Source organism: Leuciscus leuciscus (genome assembly GCF_965113295.1).
Source record: "Leuciscus leuciscus genome assembly, chromosome: 6".
Taxonomy (NCBI): domain Eukaryota; kingdom Metazoa; phylum Chordata; class Actinopteri; order Cypriniformes; family Leuciscidae; genus Leuciscus; species Leuciscus leuciscus.
Window position 1 is genome coordinate 13,633,957 of NC_138730.1, and position 21,558 is coordinate 13,655,514.

Below are 21,558 nucleotides of genomic sequence, written 5' to 3' on the forward strand. Positions count from 1 at the left end.
CTAATTAACTGATATTTAATGAACTTTTTATTTTGTTGTTATACAGCTCATTGTATAGCTCTTTACGCACAAACTCGAGTTAATCACTGAGTTGGTGTGCACACGTTTTTTTTCCGGGTGGGCAACTGGATATAGACATTTCCAAACCTGGCGTAGAAAAACACTAATATGTTCGACTTACATTACGAAAACATTAATCGGTTTGTATCGAAATTTTAATTACCCGTAAGCGTGAACGTTGCACCGTCGAAACATTAGTTGGGCCTAAATATAACCACGCAAACAGGTCACCGGAAAGGAATGAGGCTGTTGAAATGTGTTCTATCTGTTGGCTATGTTAATATTATCTTGAACTTAAAGTTGTTATTAAGGTTTTGTTTTTAATATTATGATATATCAAGCATGGAATAACGTGTGGAAATATCATGTTAGTGAATAAACAAGGCTGAGCTCCTTTCTGAGATGTCATGGATAGGGAAACCTTTCATAATTGCTGCAGTTTGGCCAAAATGCCCAGGGAGATCCATCAACAGCACTGCTCCTCTTATTTCATTGAGTACTTAGAGAGAGAAACACCTTATTTGAAATTCTTCAAGAACTACCTGATTCCGAATCAACCATGCATGTTTTCCAAAAAATTCACAGAAGATTGGAACTGCAGAAAAAATTGGGTCACGGTTGATGGAAAACCAAATTTACAAAGACTTCTGCATGAATTTGGTGAGCAAAGAATGCTATTCTATTATATATGATTATACTTGCATTAACATGTCACACATTATAAGTTCCAGCTCTAAAATGTAAGATATGAACAAGCTCATCATGAGTACAGTAACTGGGCAAGGTGCACCCAGCCCTCCCCGTGAAGCCACCAGGCCTGATTTTAAATAGATTTACTTTGATTTTTATTTATTTTTTATTTACATCTTTTTTGCTTCTGCCAAAAAAAGTGATGACTGCACATTACAGAAAATAAACATTCCCTATGTTCATTTGAAACATGTATTTTGCATTGCTGTTGACGTAACGGATTATTAAATTTACTTATTTAAAAGATTGTAATGTCATTTTGTTGTGTATTGGTGAGTATACATTTTTAAAAGCTGTAAAATAGTACCAAAACGATAACAAATCATGTAGCCTAATGCATATCCTATGTATAACTGTGTCCTTTATATGTTATAACTATACATAGCCTCATTTTATTATACAGATGAGACTCCTGTTCCTGTTGCAAACTGCAGTGCAAAAGAATACAATTCCAACCCGAAGCAGATCATGCCTTTTAAGGAGTTTATCCAGTACTGGAGGGAGTACATACAGAATGGGCATTCTTCACCCAAAGGATGTCTTTACTTAAAGGACTGGCATATGCAGAGGTACAGCTCTTTAAAAGCATATGACCTAGGTTATTGCACAGCATGTAGTAGTTTTGAATGGAATGAATAAGATTAGCTTGGAAACGTTGTAGTCAAATCAAGGAAGTTTACATGTCAACTGTGTTTGTTCATTTTAGGAACTTTCCTGAGCATAATACTTACAAGAACCCAATTTACTTCTCCTCTGATTGGCTGAATGAATATTGGGACACATCTGAAGTGGATGATTATCGTTTTGTCTACATGGGACCTAAGGGGTCATGGTACCGTATGAATAAATGTCCACATACAGTTGGGTATAAAAGTCTGTGTCCATGTTGAAAGTCTCGTCAGTTTTTGTATTTTGAAAACCTAAATGTACAACAAAGGAACATTATGATGTTAAGTGAAGAAATATTTGATTCTGCATTAGTAATTTGCACAAAAGTTCAGATTCCATTGAAATACACAAAACGCTCTTAACATTGTAATTAAGTGTTATATTCAATTGGAAAATTATAGAAGCATTTTCACAAGTGTTCTCAGACTTTTGAACCCCAATGTAATTATAAGGCATTATAATATAGTTTGTGCACTCCTTGCCAAATGATACATTTGTTTGTTTGTTTTATAAAGTCAAAATATTTTACTAATTGTATTTTACTAATTGTGTGTGCTTTAACATATTTTTTGTTATATTTAACTGTTTTAAAAATTTAAATAAATTGGTGTGCATTTGCAGAAATATGTCAAGTTAGCTACTTGTCACACTTTTGGATGTCTATAGTAAAATTTTTGTTCTTGCCTCTAGGACACCTTTCCATGCAGATGTGTTTCGCTCTTACAGTTGGTCTGCCAACATCTGCGGACGTAAGAAATGGCTCCTGTACCCTCCAGGCCAAGAGGAGTTCCTCCGGGACTGTCATGGCAACTTAGCCTATGATGTAACAGCACCCGTACTTCAAGACAAAGGTCTGTATGCACAGTTTGAAGAGGCCTGTCAGCCTTTAGAGATCATTCAAGAAGCTGGGGAGATAATCTTTGTACCTAGTGGTTGGCATCATCAAGTTTACAATTTGGTAAGTAATAATGGTTTAATGGTGTCCAAATATGTAAGATGTATTAGAACAGGGGTGTCCAATCCTTGTCCTGGAGGGCCAATGTCCTGTCTCATGTACTTGGAGGAACAATATTGCTTAAAATATTTGCAACAATTTTGCAAAAATACAAAAACGCAACAAAATGATCATAAAAACAGTACATTTTATTTGTCATCCAAATCTTCAGAACCCATATTATTGTGAGGAACAGACCCAAATTCAAGCCTTTAATCACTGATCTTCATCTCCATCCTCAGCAGTGACTGGAAACATAAAATCCCGCACTTACAAATTCAAAATGTGCAGCCTCAAGAAGCTTTACAACAAAAGATTGTGTCAGGGATATCAAATGCTTATTGGCTCATTGGATAAGATTTTCAGTGATTACCAATTTAAATGGGTAATATCTGCACTTTACACAAAACTATTATAAACAGACTGCGAATGCAACTTCGTCATTTGGACGTTTTTGCAATAAATCAATTGTGATTGCATATGTTTGTTATTTTTTTCTTTATACTGTATATATTTTAAAGAAATAGCTAGGGTTAGGTTTAGAGGTAAGAGTGGTTTAAGGGCTCAAAATATTTATTTATAGTATATTGTTACTAAAATTGTCATTGTACATTACTCTGCCCATTACGTTTATACATTCTATACTCTCTATAAAAGTGTTTATGTTAGAGTCTCTTTAAAGTCCAAAATATTTTATATATGTACATGTACCATGTAATGTGCACTAGAGATTTTTTTTTTGTTTCAAGCAGCTAATACCTGAGCTGATGATCCTGAACTGAGATAATGAGGTTTCTGTAAACTTCCATATAACCCAACATTTGTTGTGGGCCATGACAAGACAGCCACTGTGGTTAAACTGATGTTTTGCCATAGAAGTAATCACTCAAAAAATAGACATGGTCAAGCAACTAAAAATTGGCCTACTTGAGATGGATTGACCCAAAAGCAAAGTGGAGTGCAGCCTAGTGATCCTGAAGACCTTGATTAGATGGCTCAGGTGTGTTTGATTGGGATTGGAGGTAAACTCTGCAGGATAATGGCCCTCCTGGAGCAAAATTGGACACTCCAGAAGATGATTTCAAACTATGGGAGCGCCTCAGGTGTGATCGTCTGTCAGATTAACAGACCAATTGCTACAACGATCAGGGATTCCCGCCTCCTTAGTATATAACTGTCTGTAGCCCCCTACTGTGTCATTCTCGCTTTCTTTCCTGTAAAGATTAAACATTATTGGATTTACCATTTAACAGTTCACAGATGGAGTTGATCGGTAATAAGTAGGGCTGTGAAAAGATCAATCGCGATTAATCGCATGAGAATGATGCGACAGTGGGCTGCAGTGATTTATATACTAGGGAGGCGGGGCACACTGATCGCTGTAGCGATTGGTTTATCAGTCTGGTGGTGTAATTGGAGCTTCCGCAGTCGGTCACGCCTGATTTGTTCCCATAGTAGATACCCCACTTCTGTTATCTGAGAACCGGGGTTATGGAAGTAACCTACTAATAGTATAAGGTTTTTTTTTTTTTTTTTACTATCGTAATTCTGTTTATGTTATTAGAAAATATGTTATATCTAGAATGTATTATATATCTAGCAGTATTTGGGTGAATCTAATGAAACTTGGGTCTTATTTCACTCAAAAGTCAAAATAAATAAATACAATATTTTGCTTAAAGAAAAATATCATTTTTGATATTTTGAAGACCCTGTCCCTATATCATAGCATAGTAAAAACCTTCTTTGACCAGCCTGCCATCTCAGTTTCAATAATGCATCTCTTAATAATAGGAGGATACCATTTCCATCAATCATAACTGGCTGAATGGCTGTAATTTGGACATCATGTGGCAGTTCCTGCAAGATGAACTTTTTTCTGTCCAGAGAGAAATTGAGGAATGGCGTGATACTATGGACACCTGGCATCAGCATTGTCAGGTAACTGCGTTTATTTTTTGGCTCTAGGTTGTTAAGTCTGACATCATGCATCACTGTTTCTGGGTCCAAACGCTCTATCAGATCCCTGAAGCAGATGGTGGTAACATACACGTATGGTGTAGTGTTGTACTACTGTGAAATCATGTCCTTAACCTTTTTAAATCATTAAAATATTGGTGGTGCAAAAAGAAATCTTAAAGCCCTATTCGGACGGTAATTGTTTCTCATGGGGTCGTACATTTACAGGGATTAGTTGGTGATTTTATTGCCGTCCGAATCCAGAATGTCAGTGTTTTTCTCTGCGTAAAAATCACCGGCCGAATTACTTACTGTTTTTTGACAAACAACAAGGTCTTGTGGTAATTTAATTGCCGTCCAAATCCACATCTCTGAGTTTACAAGAAGATATCACTTCAAAATTAACTGTTTCTTTTTGATCACTGCCGAGCACCGTACGTACAATAACTGTTGCACTTCACTGTAATTTGCATGCATTTTAAAGATCTACACTTTTATTACTGAAATGCTGGAAATTATTTACAAGAACAATATTTCATCACCACTTCTCCTCAGCGAACAAAAAGGAGAAAGAGAAAAAAGACACAACATATACTGTATAACAAAGCTGCACACTATAGCTACAACATCAAATTGAAGATTAAGACACGTAAATAAGAGCAACACTCTAGGACTGGCAATGTCTCAACACTCTCACCCTCTTGGGAATCTCTCTCTGGTCCTGCTTAAATACTGGCTCCTCTTGACATTGACGTGGAGCAGCTTGCAGATTCCATCAACTAAATTAGGACAGGGAGGAGCACAGGAAACAGGACAAAACATACAACAAAAACTACAACTCCCAGATGGGTCCAAGCATATACTGGCAATAAACACTTATGCCAAGGTCTCTGAAAAGAGAAAGTGATCTTTACATTCTGCTTGGTCAAGCGATCATTTAGAGTTTTTTAATCTAAATAAAGAAAATAAGATACCCTTAACAAATAACAGTGATCCTATCAAACATATCCTGGAGTCCTCGCTCTCACTTCCAAGACTTCGAAACACCCAAACACTTTTATAGTGCAAGAAATAAAGTTAGTAAAAAAAAAAAACAGCTAAATAAAGAAGCAACATAATCTTTGGAAGGGGGTAAGCCAAAATAAATAAAACAAATCTAACTGATTTTAAATACTAACCTGTTTATTCAGATAATAAACACAATTACAAAAGCCTCCCTCCCAGAACTCACAACTTAATCAAACAGTGCTTACAACAAATATCTAGTGTACTGTTTCCTTTAACAATCACTATGTACACCACAGGTCACAAGTCAAGGAAGACAGGAGAGCGGGGAGCCATGCATCTATATTTCAGAATTATTGGCTAATCAGATCATCTCTCATTAGTAGCTCCTGAAGCCTGTTGCATGAAACTGGTTTTGGTTTGCGTTTAGTTTGAGCAAACTCTGAGTTTTCAGCCTCAAGAAGGTGGGTTTGTTTTTCGGGTTTCATTGCCATGGTAACTGAAACTGCAATGCTACCCTGCTCCGGAGCAGGTTTTATTCTGGGTTAGAGATCGCAGACCAAAACTAGATCAATCAGCATGGGCAAAATGACATGCATCTGATTTGATAAAGCCACACCCCCTGTATCTCTTGCTCCAAATTAAAGCAGTTTATAGTGAAAGAATTTTAGACACAAAACTGCCCAAGTTTTTTGCTGCTAATTATTTATGATATTTATATTATATGAATTATATTTATTTATAATTTGTATAATATAGCCTATTCATATAGTTATTATATGAATTGACAATTAATATTCAACTTTGCATTAAAATGTATATGAATATACATATAAAAACTAGTTATAATATATGAATATTTGAGCTCTTTGTGAACCTATATAAATGATTTAACTTAAGTTGATTCACTTGCATTGATATAGTTATATGATATAGAACTGCCTTCTCAAACTTTCACTGCAGCAGCAGTGTTTATCTCTGCCTTGTAAATGCATTTATAGTCGTGATATCTTTCGTAATCTCTTAATTTTCAACAGAGAAGTGAATTGCGCAGCTCTCTCGCAAGAGGTCAATTAAACTGATGTGCTCCATGTTCCGTGTGATTGACTGTTTGCTGCACATGTGACACTTTCAGATGAACGCTTCAGAGTTAAACCCTGAGTTGACAGAGAAAGGTTATACCAAGTGTTGTGAACCCGCTGAACCTGATCTAAACAAGGTTGGATTTGTGTGGTTTTGTCAACTCTAAACCTACTCTCAGAGTTTGTTCAACTAGCTTTATACAACAGGCCACTGTGAGCAATTACAGCTTGAGAGTAAAAACAAGAGAGAGAAACACAAGACACCCTCCCAAGTCCTAATAAAAACCCTCACATGTACAGGAAACAGCAGCGTCGTCTTCCAATGGTTGTGCTGGCCATATAGCATCTGCAAACAAATTATCCTTTTTTCTCAGAACTAACCTCACTCTACTTTTTTTTAACAATTTTGGACATGCTTCACAATGTTTGACAACCAAAACATGCCCAAACAAATTAAACAAGAATAAGTGTGATAACACAATTAAGTGTGGTGTAAGTGTAAAGGGTAACACTTTACAATAAATGTACATTATTTAACATGAATTAATAATGAACGGCATTTCTACAGCATTTATTCATCTTAGTTCATGTTTCATAGTTTCAACATTTACAAATACATTATTAAAATCAAAAGTTGTATTTGTTAACATTAGTTAATACTCTGTGAACTAACATGAACAAACAATAAACGGCTGTATTTTCATTAACTAATGTTAAAACAGATTAATAAATACTGTAACAAATGTATTGCTCATTGTTAGTTCATGTTAGTTAATACATTAATTAGTGTTAACTAATGAAACCTTATTGTAAAACATTACCGTGTCAATCTTAAGCCAGGTATTTTTGGCCACTGTAAACATAATTTTTGAATTCCTGTCATAATACATTCATTTATATTCTATTTCAGGTGATCATGAAATCATGTACAGGAATCGATTATGGGGAGTTTGCCTCTTTCCTTAAGACCATTGCAAATACTAGAATATCCTTTTTGAATTCATGTCCCAGAAATGCAGATAATTGCCAAGACCTCCTTGCAGAAAGTCTGTGTGCATTAGGCCCTCACCATGCAGCCTTTGACCTCCAGAGAGTATTGCAGATATTTGAAAGCATGCTTGGCAATGAAGACTTTAAGAGACTGGACCCTTCAGCTCTGAGCTTCAAACCTGAGGAACTGCTTCAGGAGATCAGAGAGGCTGTTCGTACAATTGTATAACTATACTGTATGTGGAAGATCAACGATGGCAAATGTCTAAATAAATTATTTTAACAGCATATTTGTGTTTTCATTGTTGTTAATGCTGTCATAATAAAAGTATCATAACAAATCGTCTCCTTGGAATTATAAGGTTCTATCTGCATTCTGAGCAGTTTTGAGATATTGTTATAAAGTTTTTGCATTCCATTCGACTTTGTGACAACTTATTTACATTGTTTTGTTTTTTTATGTTGTGTATATTTTATTTAGAAAACAAAAAGTTTCTATCTACAGAGTAAGAATATGTGAATAACTCAATTTTTACAAAAATGTCAGATAGAAAATATTATAATTCCAAGGTGACAAAATATTGAGTTATTAACTTAACAAACTTAACACAGGGTGTCAACGTCCAAATTTTCAGCAGATGGAATTCTTTTACTTTCAGTGGTGTTTTTCAATAAACTTAAAATGCTGCATATGAAAGATTTTAATGTAAAGCTAATGTCTCACCCTTTTTGTAAATGTAATTGTTGGATAGGGGAATTTTTGTTGTAAACCAAACTAAAAACTTCCAGAGTGTGCTTCTAAAGTGTGAATCCAATGGACACTTTACTATCCATGTGGCCATGGGAGAGGAATTGTAATGGCAGTGAACTGATGCAACTGACACTGATAGGTCACATGACAATGACAACATGATGATTGTACTACATCTGGATTACATTTATACCATGCACGTTCATACTACAGAACATACTTTTTTAAAAGTCATGAAATTATTTAAAAGAAATAACCTACTCAGAAAGTATGTGGTTTCAGATGTACTGTAGCCATTGTTTACGCCAACAACAATAAAAAAAATTTGAAATACATTTTATTACAAGGTGTTAATCAAGACACTGTCAACAGATTTTTGTGTAAAATGTATTATATTTAACATTTTAAGTCAACTCTAAATAAATATCTGCATTAAAATTAAAGCGGTCTGGTAGACCTTACTAGTGTTTCCGATTCATTTATCTTCAGAGTTTTTTGGCCACCAGTCAGGCACAGTAGCCTGTAAAGTCACCGTCGTATTATCACAGGATTTAAGTTTGAGTGACTCTTTGGCATGAGCCAACCGTATAAGGCCAAGTCCCAGCCTGTCGATTCCTGCCCTGTATTTCCCTGCTGGTTTGCCCCCCTCAGTCTCAAGAGCAGCCCCATGGTCCAGGTTCTCAGCTGGAGCAGACATGGTAACAGGCATTAGGCGCTTCCTTATTACACCGGTGTGGTGAGTTCTTGCTGTTAGTTCCTGTCCGATGTAGCATCCCTTGCTGAAGCTAATTCCCTGCATGTAAACAAGATTAGACTCCAGTGGAAGGGCCTCACCTGGCGGAAAGTCTCTGACACCTTCAGGTAGTCCTATAGAAATTAAATAAATTACAGGATTAATTACAAAGGGTGTGCAAACTCTCGAATATCATTTTTCAATAGTTAAACAGGTAGCACTTATTTTACAGTCCTGCTCCCCATGTACATACTATGTACTTGTTATAGTTAGTTATTACAATAACTGGGTAAAAACTAGGTGTATAACTAACAATAACCCTCCCCCTAAACCTAACCTTAACCAATGTAGTTACCTTATATTAACCAGTACTTTCTTAGGTAAGTACACTACCAGTAAAAAGTTTTTGATCGGTAAGATTTTTTATGTTTTTAAAAGAAGTCTCTTCTACTCACCAAGGCTGCGTTTATTTTATTTTATTTAAAATAAAATAAAAATAGTATTGTATGAAATAGTAATTATGAAATATTATTACAATTTACAACAATAAAAAAAACTTGTTTTCTATGTGAATATATAATAAAGTGTAATTTATTCCTGTGATCAAAGCTGAATTTTCAGCATCATTACTCCAGTCTTCAGTGTCACATGATCCTTCAGAAATCATTCTATTATGATGATCTGATGCTCAAGAAACACTTCTCATTGTTATCAATGTTGAAAACAGTTATTTACATTTTTATTTCAGGATTCTTTGTTGAATAGAAAATTCAAAAGAACAGCATTTATTATTAAACACTACCATTCAAATGTTTGGGGTCAGTAAGAATTTTATTTTAAAAATTTAATAGGGAGGGGGGGGGGGGGGGGGGTCAAAGAAATCAATACTTTTATTCATCAAGGATTAAACTGATGAAAAGTTACAGTAAAGACATTTATAATGTTACAAAAGATTATATTTCAAATAAATGCTGTTCTTTTAAACTTTCTATTCATCAAAGAATCCTGAAAAAATAAAATTTACACAACTGTTTTCAACATTGATAATAATAAGGAATGTTTTTTGAGCATCAAATCAGCATATTAGAATGATTTCTGAAGGATCATGTGACTGAAGACTGGAATAATGCTGAAAATTCAGCTTTGATCACAGCAATAAATCACATTTTAAAATATATTAAAATAGAAAACAGTTATTTTAAATTGTCATAATATTTAGCAATATTACTGGGCTTTTTTAATCAAATAAATGCAGCCTTGGTGAGCAGAAGAGACTTAATTTAAAAACATAAAAAATATTACTGATCCAAAACTTTTGACTGGTTGTGTTTACTGTAAGTACACAAACTGTAAATTAAAGTGCAACCGTTTAACATTTAAAACAGGCAAAGTGCTATTATTATCATTACCAAAAAATATCCATATACACTTTGTTGAGGTGGAGAATTACTTAAGATGAATATTAACATTTTAATAATAACATCAATATCAGGAGAAAAATTATATAGCATGAATTAAGCCCCTTTTTCCACACTGAGATGACTCTAAAAGTGGTTCAATATCTAAAATGCATATTCATATCTACACTAGTACCAGTCAAAAGTTTGAACACGCAGACTGAATGCTTCTACTGATCTTAAAAACCTTTTGAACTAAAAGCTTCTGCTTAAAGGCTTGAAATTAATTGTGTAGATAATTATAAACTGTACTTGCATACTGGAACTGAAACTTGGAACTGTTAAAAGCATTCAAGATCACCCCGCGTCATGAAGGTGGTTGAGAAAAAGCCCACAATGTGCAGAGCTGTAATCTAGACAAAAGGAATTTGAAGAAGCTGAAATATTAGATCTGTTTAACATTTTTGTCACTACGTAATTTCATTATGTGATGAGGTCTTTATTATTCTATGTAAAAAGTACAAAGAATGATAATGATAATAATACTAATAATGAATAAGTCGTTGTGTCCAAACTTCTCACTGGTAGTGTTTCAGGTGAATGTATGTAAAACTAATTCATTTGAGGTCATTAAGCTCTTATTCATAAGACAGAGAATTACTGCATGTTTAACTTCAAAACAATGTAGACTATCAATAACTAACAAATGCAACAAGTTAAGATTGTCAGGTTCAGTTTATCCAAGTAATAATTCAAAGCGTTTAATACCAATTTCATAGCGATGTCTGTGGTATTCTTCAGTGTTGCCCTGTTGACAAGCAGAGACAATCTCATGTAGATTGTCCTGACAACTGGTGATCATTCTCCAGCCCATGAGTTCAGTTCTTGGGTCTTTCTCCAATACTAACACTTTCTCTGCTGCAGTAACTTCTGGCTTTGGCTTTCCCAGCACTGCATCTTTATTCCGAGGTAATAGAGCCCATAGCGAGAGACTAGGACACAAGCTTATGTTTACTTTGCGACGTATCTTGTAGACTTTCAGAAGACGCATAATGGATTCCTGTACAATGCTGTCACACTCCAGAAGTACACCATTAAGTCCATTTGGGTTTCCTTTTAAACTGAACAAAAAAAAAAAAAAAAAAAGAGTTATATTAATGCATACATTCAGAATGTACATTCAGAACCATTTTATGTTTAACACATGCTATTCTCTAAAAATCTGCACTCTTTACATTAAACATTAGCTGTTTTCATCCATGAATTTAATGCTAAATTGGAATTTTACATAAACAATTTGCAAATAAAGCAGTTTCCATCCCATGTCGTCTCTTACTGGGAAATTGGCATGAAATACAGTGCCCTCCACAATTATTGAACCCCCTGGTAAATATGATCAAAATTGGCTGTAAAAAATAAATCTGCATCGATTATCCTTGTGATCTTTCATTCAAAAAATGTGCAAAATTCTAACCTTTCATTGAAGTAAAAGAATTGAAAGTGGGGGGAAATCACATTATGAAATAAATGTTTTTCTCCAAAACACGTTGGCCACAATTATTGAAACCCCTAGAATTTTTTACGAGTAAAATATCTCTGAAGTATATTCCCATTAATATTTACCTTTTTTAGTACACCAGGGTGACTAGGAACATGAAACTGTCCAGCTATGACTTCGTGTTTCACAGGAGTTTAAATATGAGGAAACACAAAGGCCAAATCCCCTTAATCATCCATCACAATGAGTAAAACCACAGAATATAGTTCTGATGCGTAGCAAAAGATTGTTGAGCATCACAAACTAGAAAGTGGCTGTAAGACAGTAGCTAAAGAATTGAAAATCCCAATTTTGACCATCAGGGCAATAATTAAGAAGTTATAACCAACTAAAGATGTTATGAATCTGCCAGGAAAAGGACGTGTGTCTATACTGTCTTAATGCATGGCGAGTATGAAAGTTTGAGTGGCCAAAGACTCTTCAAGGATCACAGATGGATAATTGCAGAGATTAGTTGAGTCTTGGGGGTCAGAAAGCCTAAAAAAAAAATTATCAAACAACCCCTACATCCCCACATGTTGTTTGGGAGGCTTTAAAAAAAAAACTCCTCGCTCATCCAAAAACAAATTCCAGCAAATTTAATTGTCAGACACGACTGGATCTTCAAACAACACAGGGTTCTGTGGTCAGATGAGACTAAAACAGAGCTTTTTGGCAGCAAACGCACTAGATGGGTTTGGTGAACACAAGGATAAAAAGTACCCCATGTGTACAATTTAATATACCATTGGATCTTTAATGTTGTGGGCATATTTTTCTGCTGGAGGTCCTGGACTTCTTGTTCAGATACATGGCATTGTGGATTCTATCAAATATCAACAGATAAAAAATCAAAACCTGATGCTTTCTGCTAGAAATCTTATAATGGGCCGTGGTTGGATCTTCCTTCAGGACAACGATCCAAAACAAACATCAAAATCAAAACAAAAATTTGTTGTGGAGCACAAAATGAAGCTTCTGCCATGACCATCCCAGTCCCCTGACCTGATGAGTGGGCTGAACTGAAGAGGAGAAGCACCAACATGGATCTGGGAATCTGAAGGATCTGGAGAGATTCTGTGTGGAGGAATGGTCTCTGATCTCTTGTCAGGTGTTCTCCAAACTCATCAGGCATTATAGGAGAAGACTCAGAGCTCATCTTGGCAAAAGGAGATTGCAAAAAGTATTTAATAAAAGGGTTTCAATAATTGTGGCCAACGTGTTTTGGAGAAAAACATTTATTTCATAATGTGATTTCCCCCCACTTTCAATTCTTTTACTTCAATGAAAGGTTAGAATTTTGCACATTTTTTGAATGAAAGATCACAAGGATAATCGATGCAGATTTATTTTTTACAGCCAATTTTGATCATATTTACCAGGGGGTTCAATAATTGTGGAGGGCACTGTATATATGTAATAAAAATGAAAGTTGCTGCAATCGGGACACTGTGGCTAATTACTTGCACGTCAAAGCATGCAGACGAAACATTGTTATCTTATATTTGAAGGTGGATATCTGATGTTAGGAAACGCAATCGTGTGTGACAGGCATTTCAGGATGGCCAAATCAACATTTGAGATGCAGTGCAATGAAATTTGTTCACTGATTAGTAATCCAATCATTTCCTCTGTTGAAGCAAAATCCGTTTTATTCAGGAAATGTGTTTCTGTGTGTACAGTGCGTGCAGAATTATTAGGCACGTTCATTTTCTGATCATTTTTTTTTTCCAGGCACATTTTACCAATTCCAAAACACATTAATCCAAACCCCTTTTTCCACATTGAGATGACTCTAAAAGTGGTTCAATATCTAAAATGCATATTCATATCTACACTAGTACCAGTCAAAAGTTTGAACACGCAGACTGAATGTATGCTTCTACTGATCTTAAAAACCTTTTGAACTAAAGGCTTCTGCTTAAAGGCTTGAAATTAATTGTGTAGATAATTATAAACTGTACTTGCATAAGAATTTGTTTACAAAAGTACATTTTTTAAAATGCTGTTTAAAAAGCTTAATAACTTAATCTTAAAAATGCCTTATATTCAGGTGTGCATAATTATTAGGCACGTTTTCTTTTACAGATAAAATAAGCCAAAAAAAAGAGATTTAACTAAATTATTAAATGCCCATGAGAAAGATGTAATACTAGAAATTGCAGTTAAGGCATGACCATTGAAACTGAAATGCTCATGCTAATTGCTCAGGGTCAGAATTAAGGTGAAGATTTAAGTGTGAAAACATCAGGAACCCTTTAGTATCCAGCACCACCATTTTCCAGAACTATACCACTGTTCTGAAGAATTCGTCTTCCAGAATCTGGCAGTAAGTTTTGGGAGTTCATTTTTATTCCATCTCCTACCCGAAGTCCGTTTTGGAGAGATGAACTAAAAATGAACTCCCAAAACTCACTGCCAGATTCTGGAAGACTAAAACCAAATGTGGGTCACTTTGCATATGGCTGATACTTTTTGTAACTACATGTTACCGCATTGACATCCTAATATCTCTGTTTATTAAGTTTTATAAAGTTTATTAAGAACTAGTGCAAAATGCCCGTGCAAAATCAGTTTTTGTGTATGTTTTTAGTAATTGTTGGTTTGGTGTGTTTGAGTGCTCATTGTTATAATTAAACAGCAAAAGTTCAGTGACATTGAATAGGATATGTTTAGTTGGTGAATAGCATAGGCTACTATTACACAGTAGCGATAAAGTTAAGTGCACCAGAATGAAATATAATATTCAGAAGTAAACAGCATAGCTGACTTACAGATTCAGTTAACATCCACAAATGAATAAGCGCGTCGATTCAGGGAGCAGTGCAAAGTGCCCGTGCAAAATCAGTTTTTGTGTGTGTTTTTAGTAATTGTTGGTTTGGTGTATTTGAGTGCTCATTGTTACAATTACACAGCAAAAGTTCAGTGACATTTTTATTTGTGCGTGGTAGAAAGCAAATACTGATACTGACATAATGACATACAATAAATGTGGAAAATTGAACTACACGATTCAGGGAGCAGGCTACACAGTGAACTCTGAGAAAATGCTACTTAAGCTCCGCTGTTTTCTTCGAACCCTCTCTGTCTCTGGTCCTGGGCTGTGCTCACTCAGTGTGCAGTGTGAGAGGGGGAGTGGCCAGCGGCTAGAGCGGCAAAAGCCAGTGTGTGTTTCTTTTACCGATATACATTTCTAATCCAAATAAAGTCAAACTTGGCACTGCACTTAGTCATGCCCGTAGCTCGACACCTGTCAAGTTTGAAATCCATCGGACTAACGGTTCGAGAGATATGTGAATAACACACACACACACACACACACACACACACACACACACACACACACACACACACACACACACACACACACACAGACAGACAGAAAGACGTTCCCGTAATTTATAGATAGATATATACAGAAGTAAACAGCATAGGCGACTTACAGATTCAGTTAACATCCACAAATGAATAAGCGCAACGATCCAGGGAGCAGGCTACACAGTGAACTCGACGATTCGGGAAGCAGGCTACACAGTGAACTCCAAAAAATGCTACGCTTGAGCAAACAGTTTGTGAATAGGTTACTACAAATGATGGCCGTGAATAAAATATAATATTCAGAAGTGTAGCTGACAGAGTGTTTATGTCAGAATGTTTATTTTTAAACCACAACCCTCTTGGGGCTTCTTTGACCGATACAACTCTCTAATGTCAGAGTGTTTATTTTTAAACCACAACCTTCTAAGTGCTTCTTTTACCGATATATTTACCGATATCTTTTGCATTTCTAATCCAAACAACGTCAAACTTGGCACTGCACTTACTCATGCCCGTAGCAAGACACCTGTCAAGTTTGAAATCCATCGGACTAACGATATCGGAAAGATATGCGAATAACACACACACACACACACACACACACACAGAAAGACATTCCCGTATACAGAAGTAAACAGCATAGATGACTTACAGATTCAGTTAACATCCACAAATGAATAAGCGCGACAATTCAGGGAGCAGGCTACACAGCGAACTTGACGATTCAGGGAGCAGGCTACACAGTGAACTCCGAAAAAATGCTACGCTTGAGCAAACAGTTTGTGAATAGGTTACTACAAATGATGGCCGTGAATAAAATATAATATTCAGAAGTAAACAGTGTAGCTGACAGAAGGTTTATGTCAGAATGTTTATTTTTAAACCACAACCTTCTTGGGGCTTCTTTGACTGATACAACCCTCTAATGTCAGAGTGTTTATTTTTAAACCACAACCTTCTAAGTGCTTCTTTTACCGATATATTTAACAATATCTTTTGCATTTCTAATCCAAACAACGTCACAACTTGGCACTGCACTTACTCGTGCCCGTAGCGAGACACCTGTCAAGTTTGAAATCCATCGGACTAACGGTTTGAGAGATATGCGAAAAACAGACATACAGACACACAGACTGACTGACAGACAGACGTTTCTGTAATTTATAGATAGATTAGAATCTTGAAAGATATTAAGATATCACTAATACTTTTAGAGTTACAGGCACGCAAACGTTGGAAAAAGAATATTTATGGCACAGGTATATTCTGTGCAATTGTGTTGAAAGAAAAAAAATAGATTAATTTCTAGTCTCAACATTATTTGTTCTTCAGATATTCCTCTTTGAAAGAAAAAAAGTATTAGGCTAGCTGTATTCAAAGTGACCCACATTTGGTTTTTGACTACTGAAAATGTGTAAAATTTACCAATTTACTCACATTAATATGGGATGAATTTAGTCTCAAAATGATTAAAGTGTTAGTTCACCCAAAAATGAAAATTCTGTCAGTAATTACTCACCCTCATGTTGTTCCAATCATGTAAGACCTTCGTTCATCTTCGGAACACAAATTATGATATTTTTGATTAAATCTGAGAGCTGGCTCACTGCTCCATAGGCTTCTAAGACATTATAACTTGCTGGCCCAGAAAATGCATTAAAGACATTGTTAATATAGTCCAAGTGGCTACAGTGGCTCAATCTTAAGTTTATAAAGCGACGAGAATACTTTTTGTGAAAAAAAATAACGACTTTATTCCACTATTCATTTCCTTCTCTCTGGGCCTCGAGTTTTTTCACGTAGTGTAACTGCGTAGTGCTTCTGTGTTATACGTCACACGCATCACACACATGACCAGCGTCGGCCAATAGTGAGCCTACGTGTGACGTACAACACAGATACGCTGCGCAGTTATACTACGTGAAAAAACTCGAGGCCCAGAGAGAAGGAAATGAATAGTGGAATAAAGTCGTTTTTTTTATATATACTGTAGCCACTTGGACTATTTTAACGATGTCTTTAATGCATTTTCTGGGCCAGCAAGTTATAATGTCTTAGAAGCCTATGGAGGAGTGAGCCAGCTCACAGATTTAATCAAAAATATCTTAATTTGTGTTCCGAAGATGAACGAAGGTCTTACTGGGTTGGAACAACATGAGGGTGAGTAATTACTGACAGAATTTTCATTTTTGGGTGAACTAACCCTTTAACACATGCATGCACAATTATCCATGAACTTTATAAATGTTGCAGATATGTTATCCACAACCAAATGCCTTTCAACTAGTGTGTGCAAAATTCTGAAATAAATGAATGTGTAGAAATGTGTACAAATAAAGACACTTTTGTGAATACAAATGTTTTCTTTTGTATTAGTGTATCATAATGTTCATGTGCATTGTGCAACAAAGAAGATGTGCATTTGGGGATCAGGAGTTGTTGGACATTGAAATATATTCTGAAATATAACAAAAATATATGATGTTAAGTGTGAAATATATTTATTGAGCCAATTTCAAATATTTGCATATATTCCAAAATATATACTGAAAATATATTTCAAATATATTTCTTTTGTGTATGGGTTGTGGTGGAAGAATTTCCCTTGCGGTCATTTTGAGTGGCTCAATAGTGCAATATGCGGTATTATCGCCATTTATTTATTTACTTATTTATATCTAAATAAGTATTACGATGTAGTCAGCAGGCACAAAAACAAGGACACATTCAGTAACCAATGTAACCAAAACTAAACCGCGTTGAAACAGGAAGTGGTTAACTGAAGAGAATGACAAAATAAGGGTCTACATAACAGAACATAAACCTTACAATAAGATTGTTAGGCTATTGTTATATGTATATATAACAGTTAGTTCTGATCCTCGAATCTGCCTGCCAGTGCCTGGACGAGAGGTTTTCTGCTGATATTTCACCAGTATCATCGTCTCTGTACATAGACAGGCTGTCAATCTGTGCAGTTACATTGTTACGCCACTAGGTGGCGGCAAGGGACAGTCTTTGAGTTAGTCATTAAAAGGGACCTAATGTACCGGTGTCACCTGATTCACAAATGCTCATCTTACTTGCTGCATGCACAAATTCTGACCTACATTAATACAAAATCAAGGTTTTGTATTTACAACTATGTCTCTATTTGTACAAAATGCTGCACATTTGTGTAATTCCGGATTTTGAACACACAAGTTGTAAAGTAATAGTTTAAATGTAGTAATGTGCATTTGGGAATTTGTCAAATAGATGGGTAGTTGTGCACACATTAATAATTAGCACCGGCGTAGTCACTGGTAGTTGTTTGAGTGTGGGTTGTGAAATGCTTGAAAACCACGAAAAATAAAGTCTCAAAATCCAAATGAATCAAATAAGATTGACTCAGAAAAGAAGTCAATGAATGGACAAGTCACCTGATCCACAAGTGCACATCTTCTTATTGCACATCTGCCTAAATTATGATATACTAATACAAAATAAAACATTTGTATTCACAAAAATGTCTCTATTTGAACAAATTACAACACATTCATTTAATTCTGAATTTTACACAGGGAGGAATTTGGTTGTGAATAGTAAAACATATCTGCAACAAGTTCATGGATAATTGTGCATGCCATGCATGTGTTAATCATTTTGAGACTCAATTCATCCCACACATTAAGATCTCCATATGGCTGGGATTTAACCATTTGTGGCCTTTAAAATGAAGATAGTATACCAAAAGAAAGGTGTGATAAGAACCAGAATCTAAAAGGATATTAAGATATCTTTAATACTTCTTGAGTTACAGGCATGCAAACTTGGGGCAAAATACAAATTTGACATGACAGTCCTCTGGTTGAGTTGACACGGAAAGACCCAATAGGTTTGTATAATATATTCAACTGAAATGTGGTATAGAGCTATTTACTCCTACCTGTTTTCTTCATGTGGATTAATCACATCTGTTTGTACCACTCATTTGTATGCCACTTTGGACATATCAATATCATTTGATGTTTATGAACTGCTAAAACCACATTGACTTTACTGACATAGAATAGCACTGTAGAAGAGCAGCTATATCAGTAACAAAAAGTCCAGGGTGGGACATTGAGATAATGCTGAGGTCACGCCCACATTTTACTAGTCTTATTTACAAAATTCCAGCACCTCTAAAATAATATTAATATTACATTCCGTGTCTAGTTTACAATTCAAACATATGAAACGCTAAAACAATGTAGCATATTACCTGTAAATGATGATGTCATACAGTGTCCTGCCTTGAACATTGAGTATGTGTGCATACATCGCACGCAGTGCATCCTCTGCCAGAAGAGCTGTGTCATTGGTTATTATCCCTTGAAGAAATGAATTCATGTCTTCTCCAGACACATTGATGAGAGTCCTGTGTGGTAAGCTGTAAAAGCTAAAGTGTCCTGTATAGTTGGTGGGTTGATCTTGAGAATGTTTTCTAATCTGAGTCCTGCTCACACTCTCATGTCTCGTACAGAGAAAATAGTGCGCATGACGTCCGGCTGATCCTGCCACGATCGCTCTGAAAGCACTGCCAAACAAAATCACCCTTTGCATTGTATAGTTTTCTTCAGCGCAACTATGAAAGCTCCACAGAACGAGAGTTTGTGTTATCTTGTTTCCCACCTTCCATTTTCATTCCCATACTGCATTGCGAATGCTGGCCCTGTCCCAAATGGAACCCTAAGCACTCGCGGTCTTCCTCTGAGTCCGCACTTTCGTGACGTAATGCCGCTTTGACTGTCGGGAAGAAGTCTGCTGCGAAGCCCGCATCAGCACGGGCTCGGCAAAAGTGCGCATCAAGGGGGCAAATCGACCACTTGGGGGCGCTCGCGAGCAGCCTTCTGAGATCTAAAAATGACAAATGGGACACACCAGAGCCCGTCTACGGAGAGCCTTGGCACTTCCTATTAGCCCCATTGTATCGATCTTGGTTGCAGTTCCATTAGAATTCCACTGGAGGTGATCGCGGGCGAGTGCAGACTGAATGAGAGTCTATGGGGCTAGACGGCTAAATGTGTCTCTTTCACCCGATTGCCGTTGAGAAATCTCAGATTTTATTGTAGGTTTTGCAAGTTCAACATGGGTTATAGGTCGAAAGTTGAATGAACGAGTACTTATTTCTTTTCGATTTCTTACAGTTTGAGTTGTTGTTGCCCATAACACGCTAGCATTCTGCTAATGACGTCAGCATTCTGACGTCATTAACATTTTAAAATACTTTTTAAACCAAATAAGTGACTCTAAAAAATCTAACACCCAGCAATGTGTAATTTCTTTGCATCTCCTTTCGAATACAACATTCAAATTACTAGACAAAAAATTATATCCTGAGAAAAGTGGATTTTGAGGGTTTTTCGCCATAGACCTCTATTCATTCTGCACTCGCCTGCGAGCGCCCCCGCATGGACAGAGACGTGTTACTGCAGCCAGTCCAGAAACCGGAAGTAAGCAGAGAGTGCCAATTCTCTTCCTATTAGACATTCTCTGGACACACTGCGGTCTCACGCATAGACATAATAAATACATAGACGCCCTATTGGCCGCTTTGGAACGTTGCTGCGATACGTCAACGCGTCCGCCATTTTGCGGAGGGCAAGACTGCGCTGTAATCAAATGCAAGTACAGGTGAGCTGCGGTTTTTCTGGATAAAAACCAAAAAACAAAACAAACAAAAAAACATTTATCAACCGATTTCAGTGGTTTGTATGTGGTGTACAAAAAAGTTCCATCTCTAGTTATTTAAAATCTCGATAGTTAGACTTATAAAATATTTTTTTAATAAGGAATGGCCAAAGCTCAGGCTTGTCATTTATTTGGCTTTTTATTCTTGGATAAGAATTGTAAACTACTGAGATATAATTTAATTTTCACATTAAATTAAATAAAGTTTTCTTATTGTGGAAAAAGCATATTCTGTCATTGACCCGATTTTAGCAATAACAAAGATAACTGATGGATCCTTTATGGTAATACATGTGATGTAGTACAACTACAGTGCAATGCAAATAGTAAATATAAGATAAAGTGAGAAGTAGGCCAATAGTAAATAGTTTAGTCAATAAAATAAACAAACAGTATACAGCAAATAAAATAGTAATGAAAAGTATAATTATATAGTATCATGAGTACTATAATATAATAATAACATATTGATAATAGCATATAGTTTATGTATAATACTATAATAATAGCAATAGAATATGAAATATCAATTACAGAATATAGACAATAAAAAATAATAAGTTAAAAAGTTACTATGAATAGTACAATAATTTAACAG

The 21,558-nt window shown here is 35.8% G+C and overlaps 2 protein-coding genes across 2 annotated transcripts; one reads left to right on the top strand and one right to left on the bottom strand.

Moving 5' to 3' along the window:
* The first annotated feature begins 115 nt into the window (after positions 1-115).
* Positions 116-7,850, top strand: jmjd4 (jumonji domain containing 4). Its single transcript, XM_082174057.1, has 6 exons — positions 116-720; positions 1,214-1,379; positions 1,517-1,642; positions 2,170-2,437; positions 4,268-4,414; positions 7,430-7,850. Exons 1-6 carry the CDS (start codon positions 468-470, stop codon positions 7,736-7,738), a joined length of 1,269 nt encoding a protein of 422 aa, XP_082030183.1. The 5' UTR covers positions 116-467; the 3' UTR covers positions 7,739-7,850.
* Positions 7,851-8,584: 734 nt separating this feature from the next.
* Positions 8,585-20,095, bottom strand: iba57 (iron-sulfur cluster assembly factor IBA57). Its single transcript, XM_082174074.1, has 3 exons — positions 19,492-20,095; positions 11,159-11,511; positions 8,585-9,127 (listed from the first exon to the last, which is right to left on the bottom strand). Exons 1-3 carry the CDS (start codon positions 19,830-19,832, stop codon positions 8,736-8,738), a joined length of 1,086 nt encoding a protein of 361 aa, XP_082030200.1. The 5' UTR covers positions 19,833-20,095; the 3' UTR covers positions 8,585-8,735.
* Between the last annotated feature and the right edge of the window lie 1,463 nt (positions 20,096-21,558).

What these genes read in the sequence shown, in the direction of transcription:
- jmjd4 (XM_082174057.1), top strand. Translation starts at nt 468, where the DNA reads ATGGATAGGGAAACCTTTCATAATTGCTGCAGTTTGGCCAAAATGCCC. An exon ending in AAGGACTGGCATATGCAGAG is followed by an intron (nt 1,380 to 1,516) that starts GTACAGCTCTTT and finishes TGTTCATTTTAG; the next exon opens with GAACTTTCCTGAGCATAATA. An exon ending in CCTGGCATCAGCATTGTCAG is followed by an intron (nt 4,415 to 7,429) that starts GTAACTGCGTTT and finishes ATTCTATTTCAG; the next exon opens with GTGATCATGAAATCATGTAC.
- iba57 (XM_082174074.1), bottom strand. Translation starts at nt 19,832, where the DNA reads ATGCAAAGGGTGATTTTGTTTGGCAGTGCTTTCAGAGCGATCGTGGCA. An exon ending in TATGACATCATCATTTACAG is followed by an intron (nt 11,512 to 19,491) that starts GTAATATGCTAC and finishes TTTTTTGTTCAG; the next exon opens with TTTAAAAGGAAACCCAAATG. An exon ending in CAGACATCGCTATGAAATTG is followed by an intron (nt 9,128 to 11,158) that starts GTATTAAACGCT and finishes TAATTTCTATAG; the next exon opens with GACTACCTGAAGGTGTCAGA.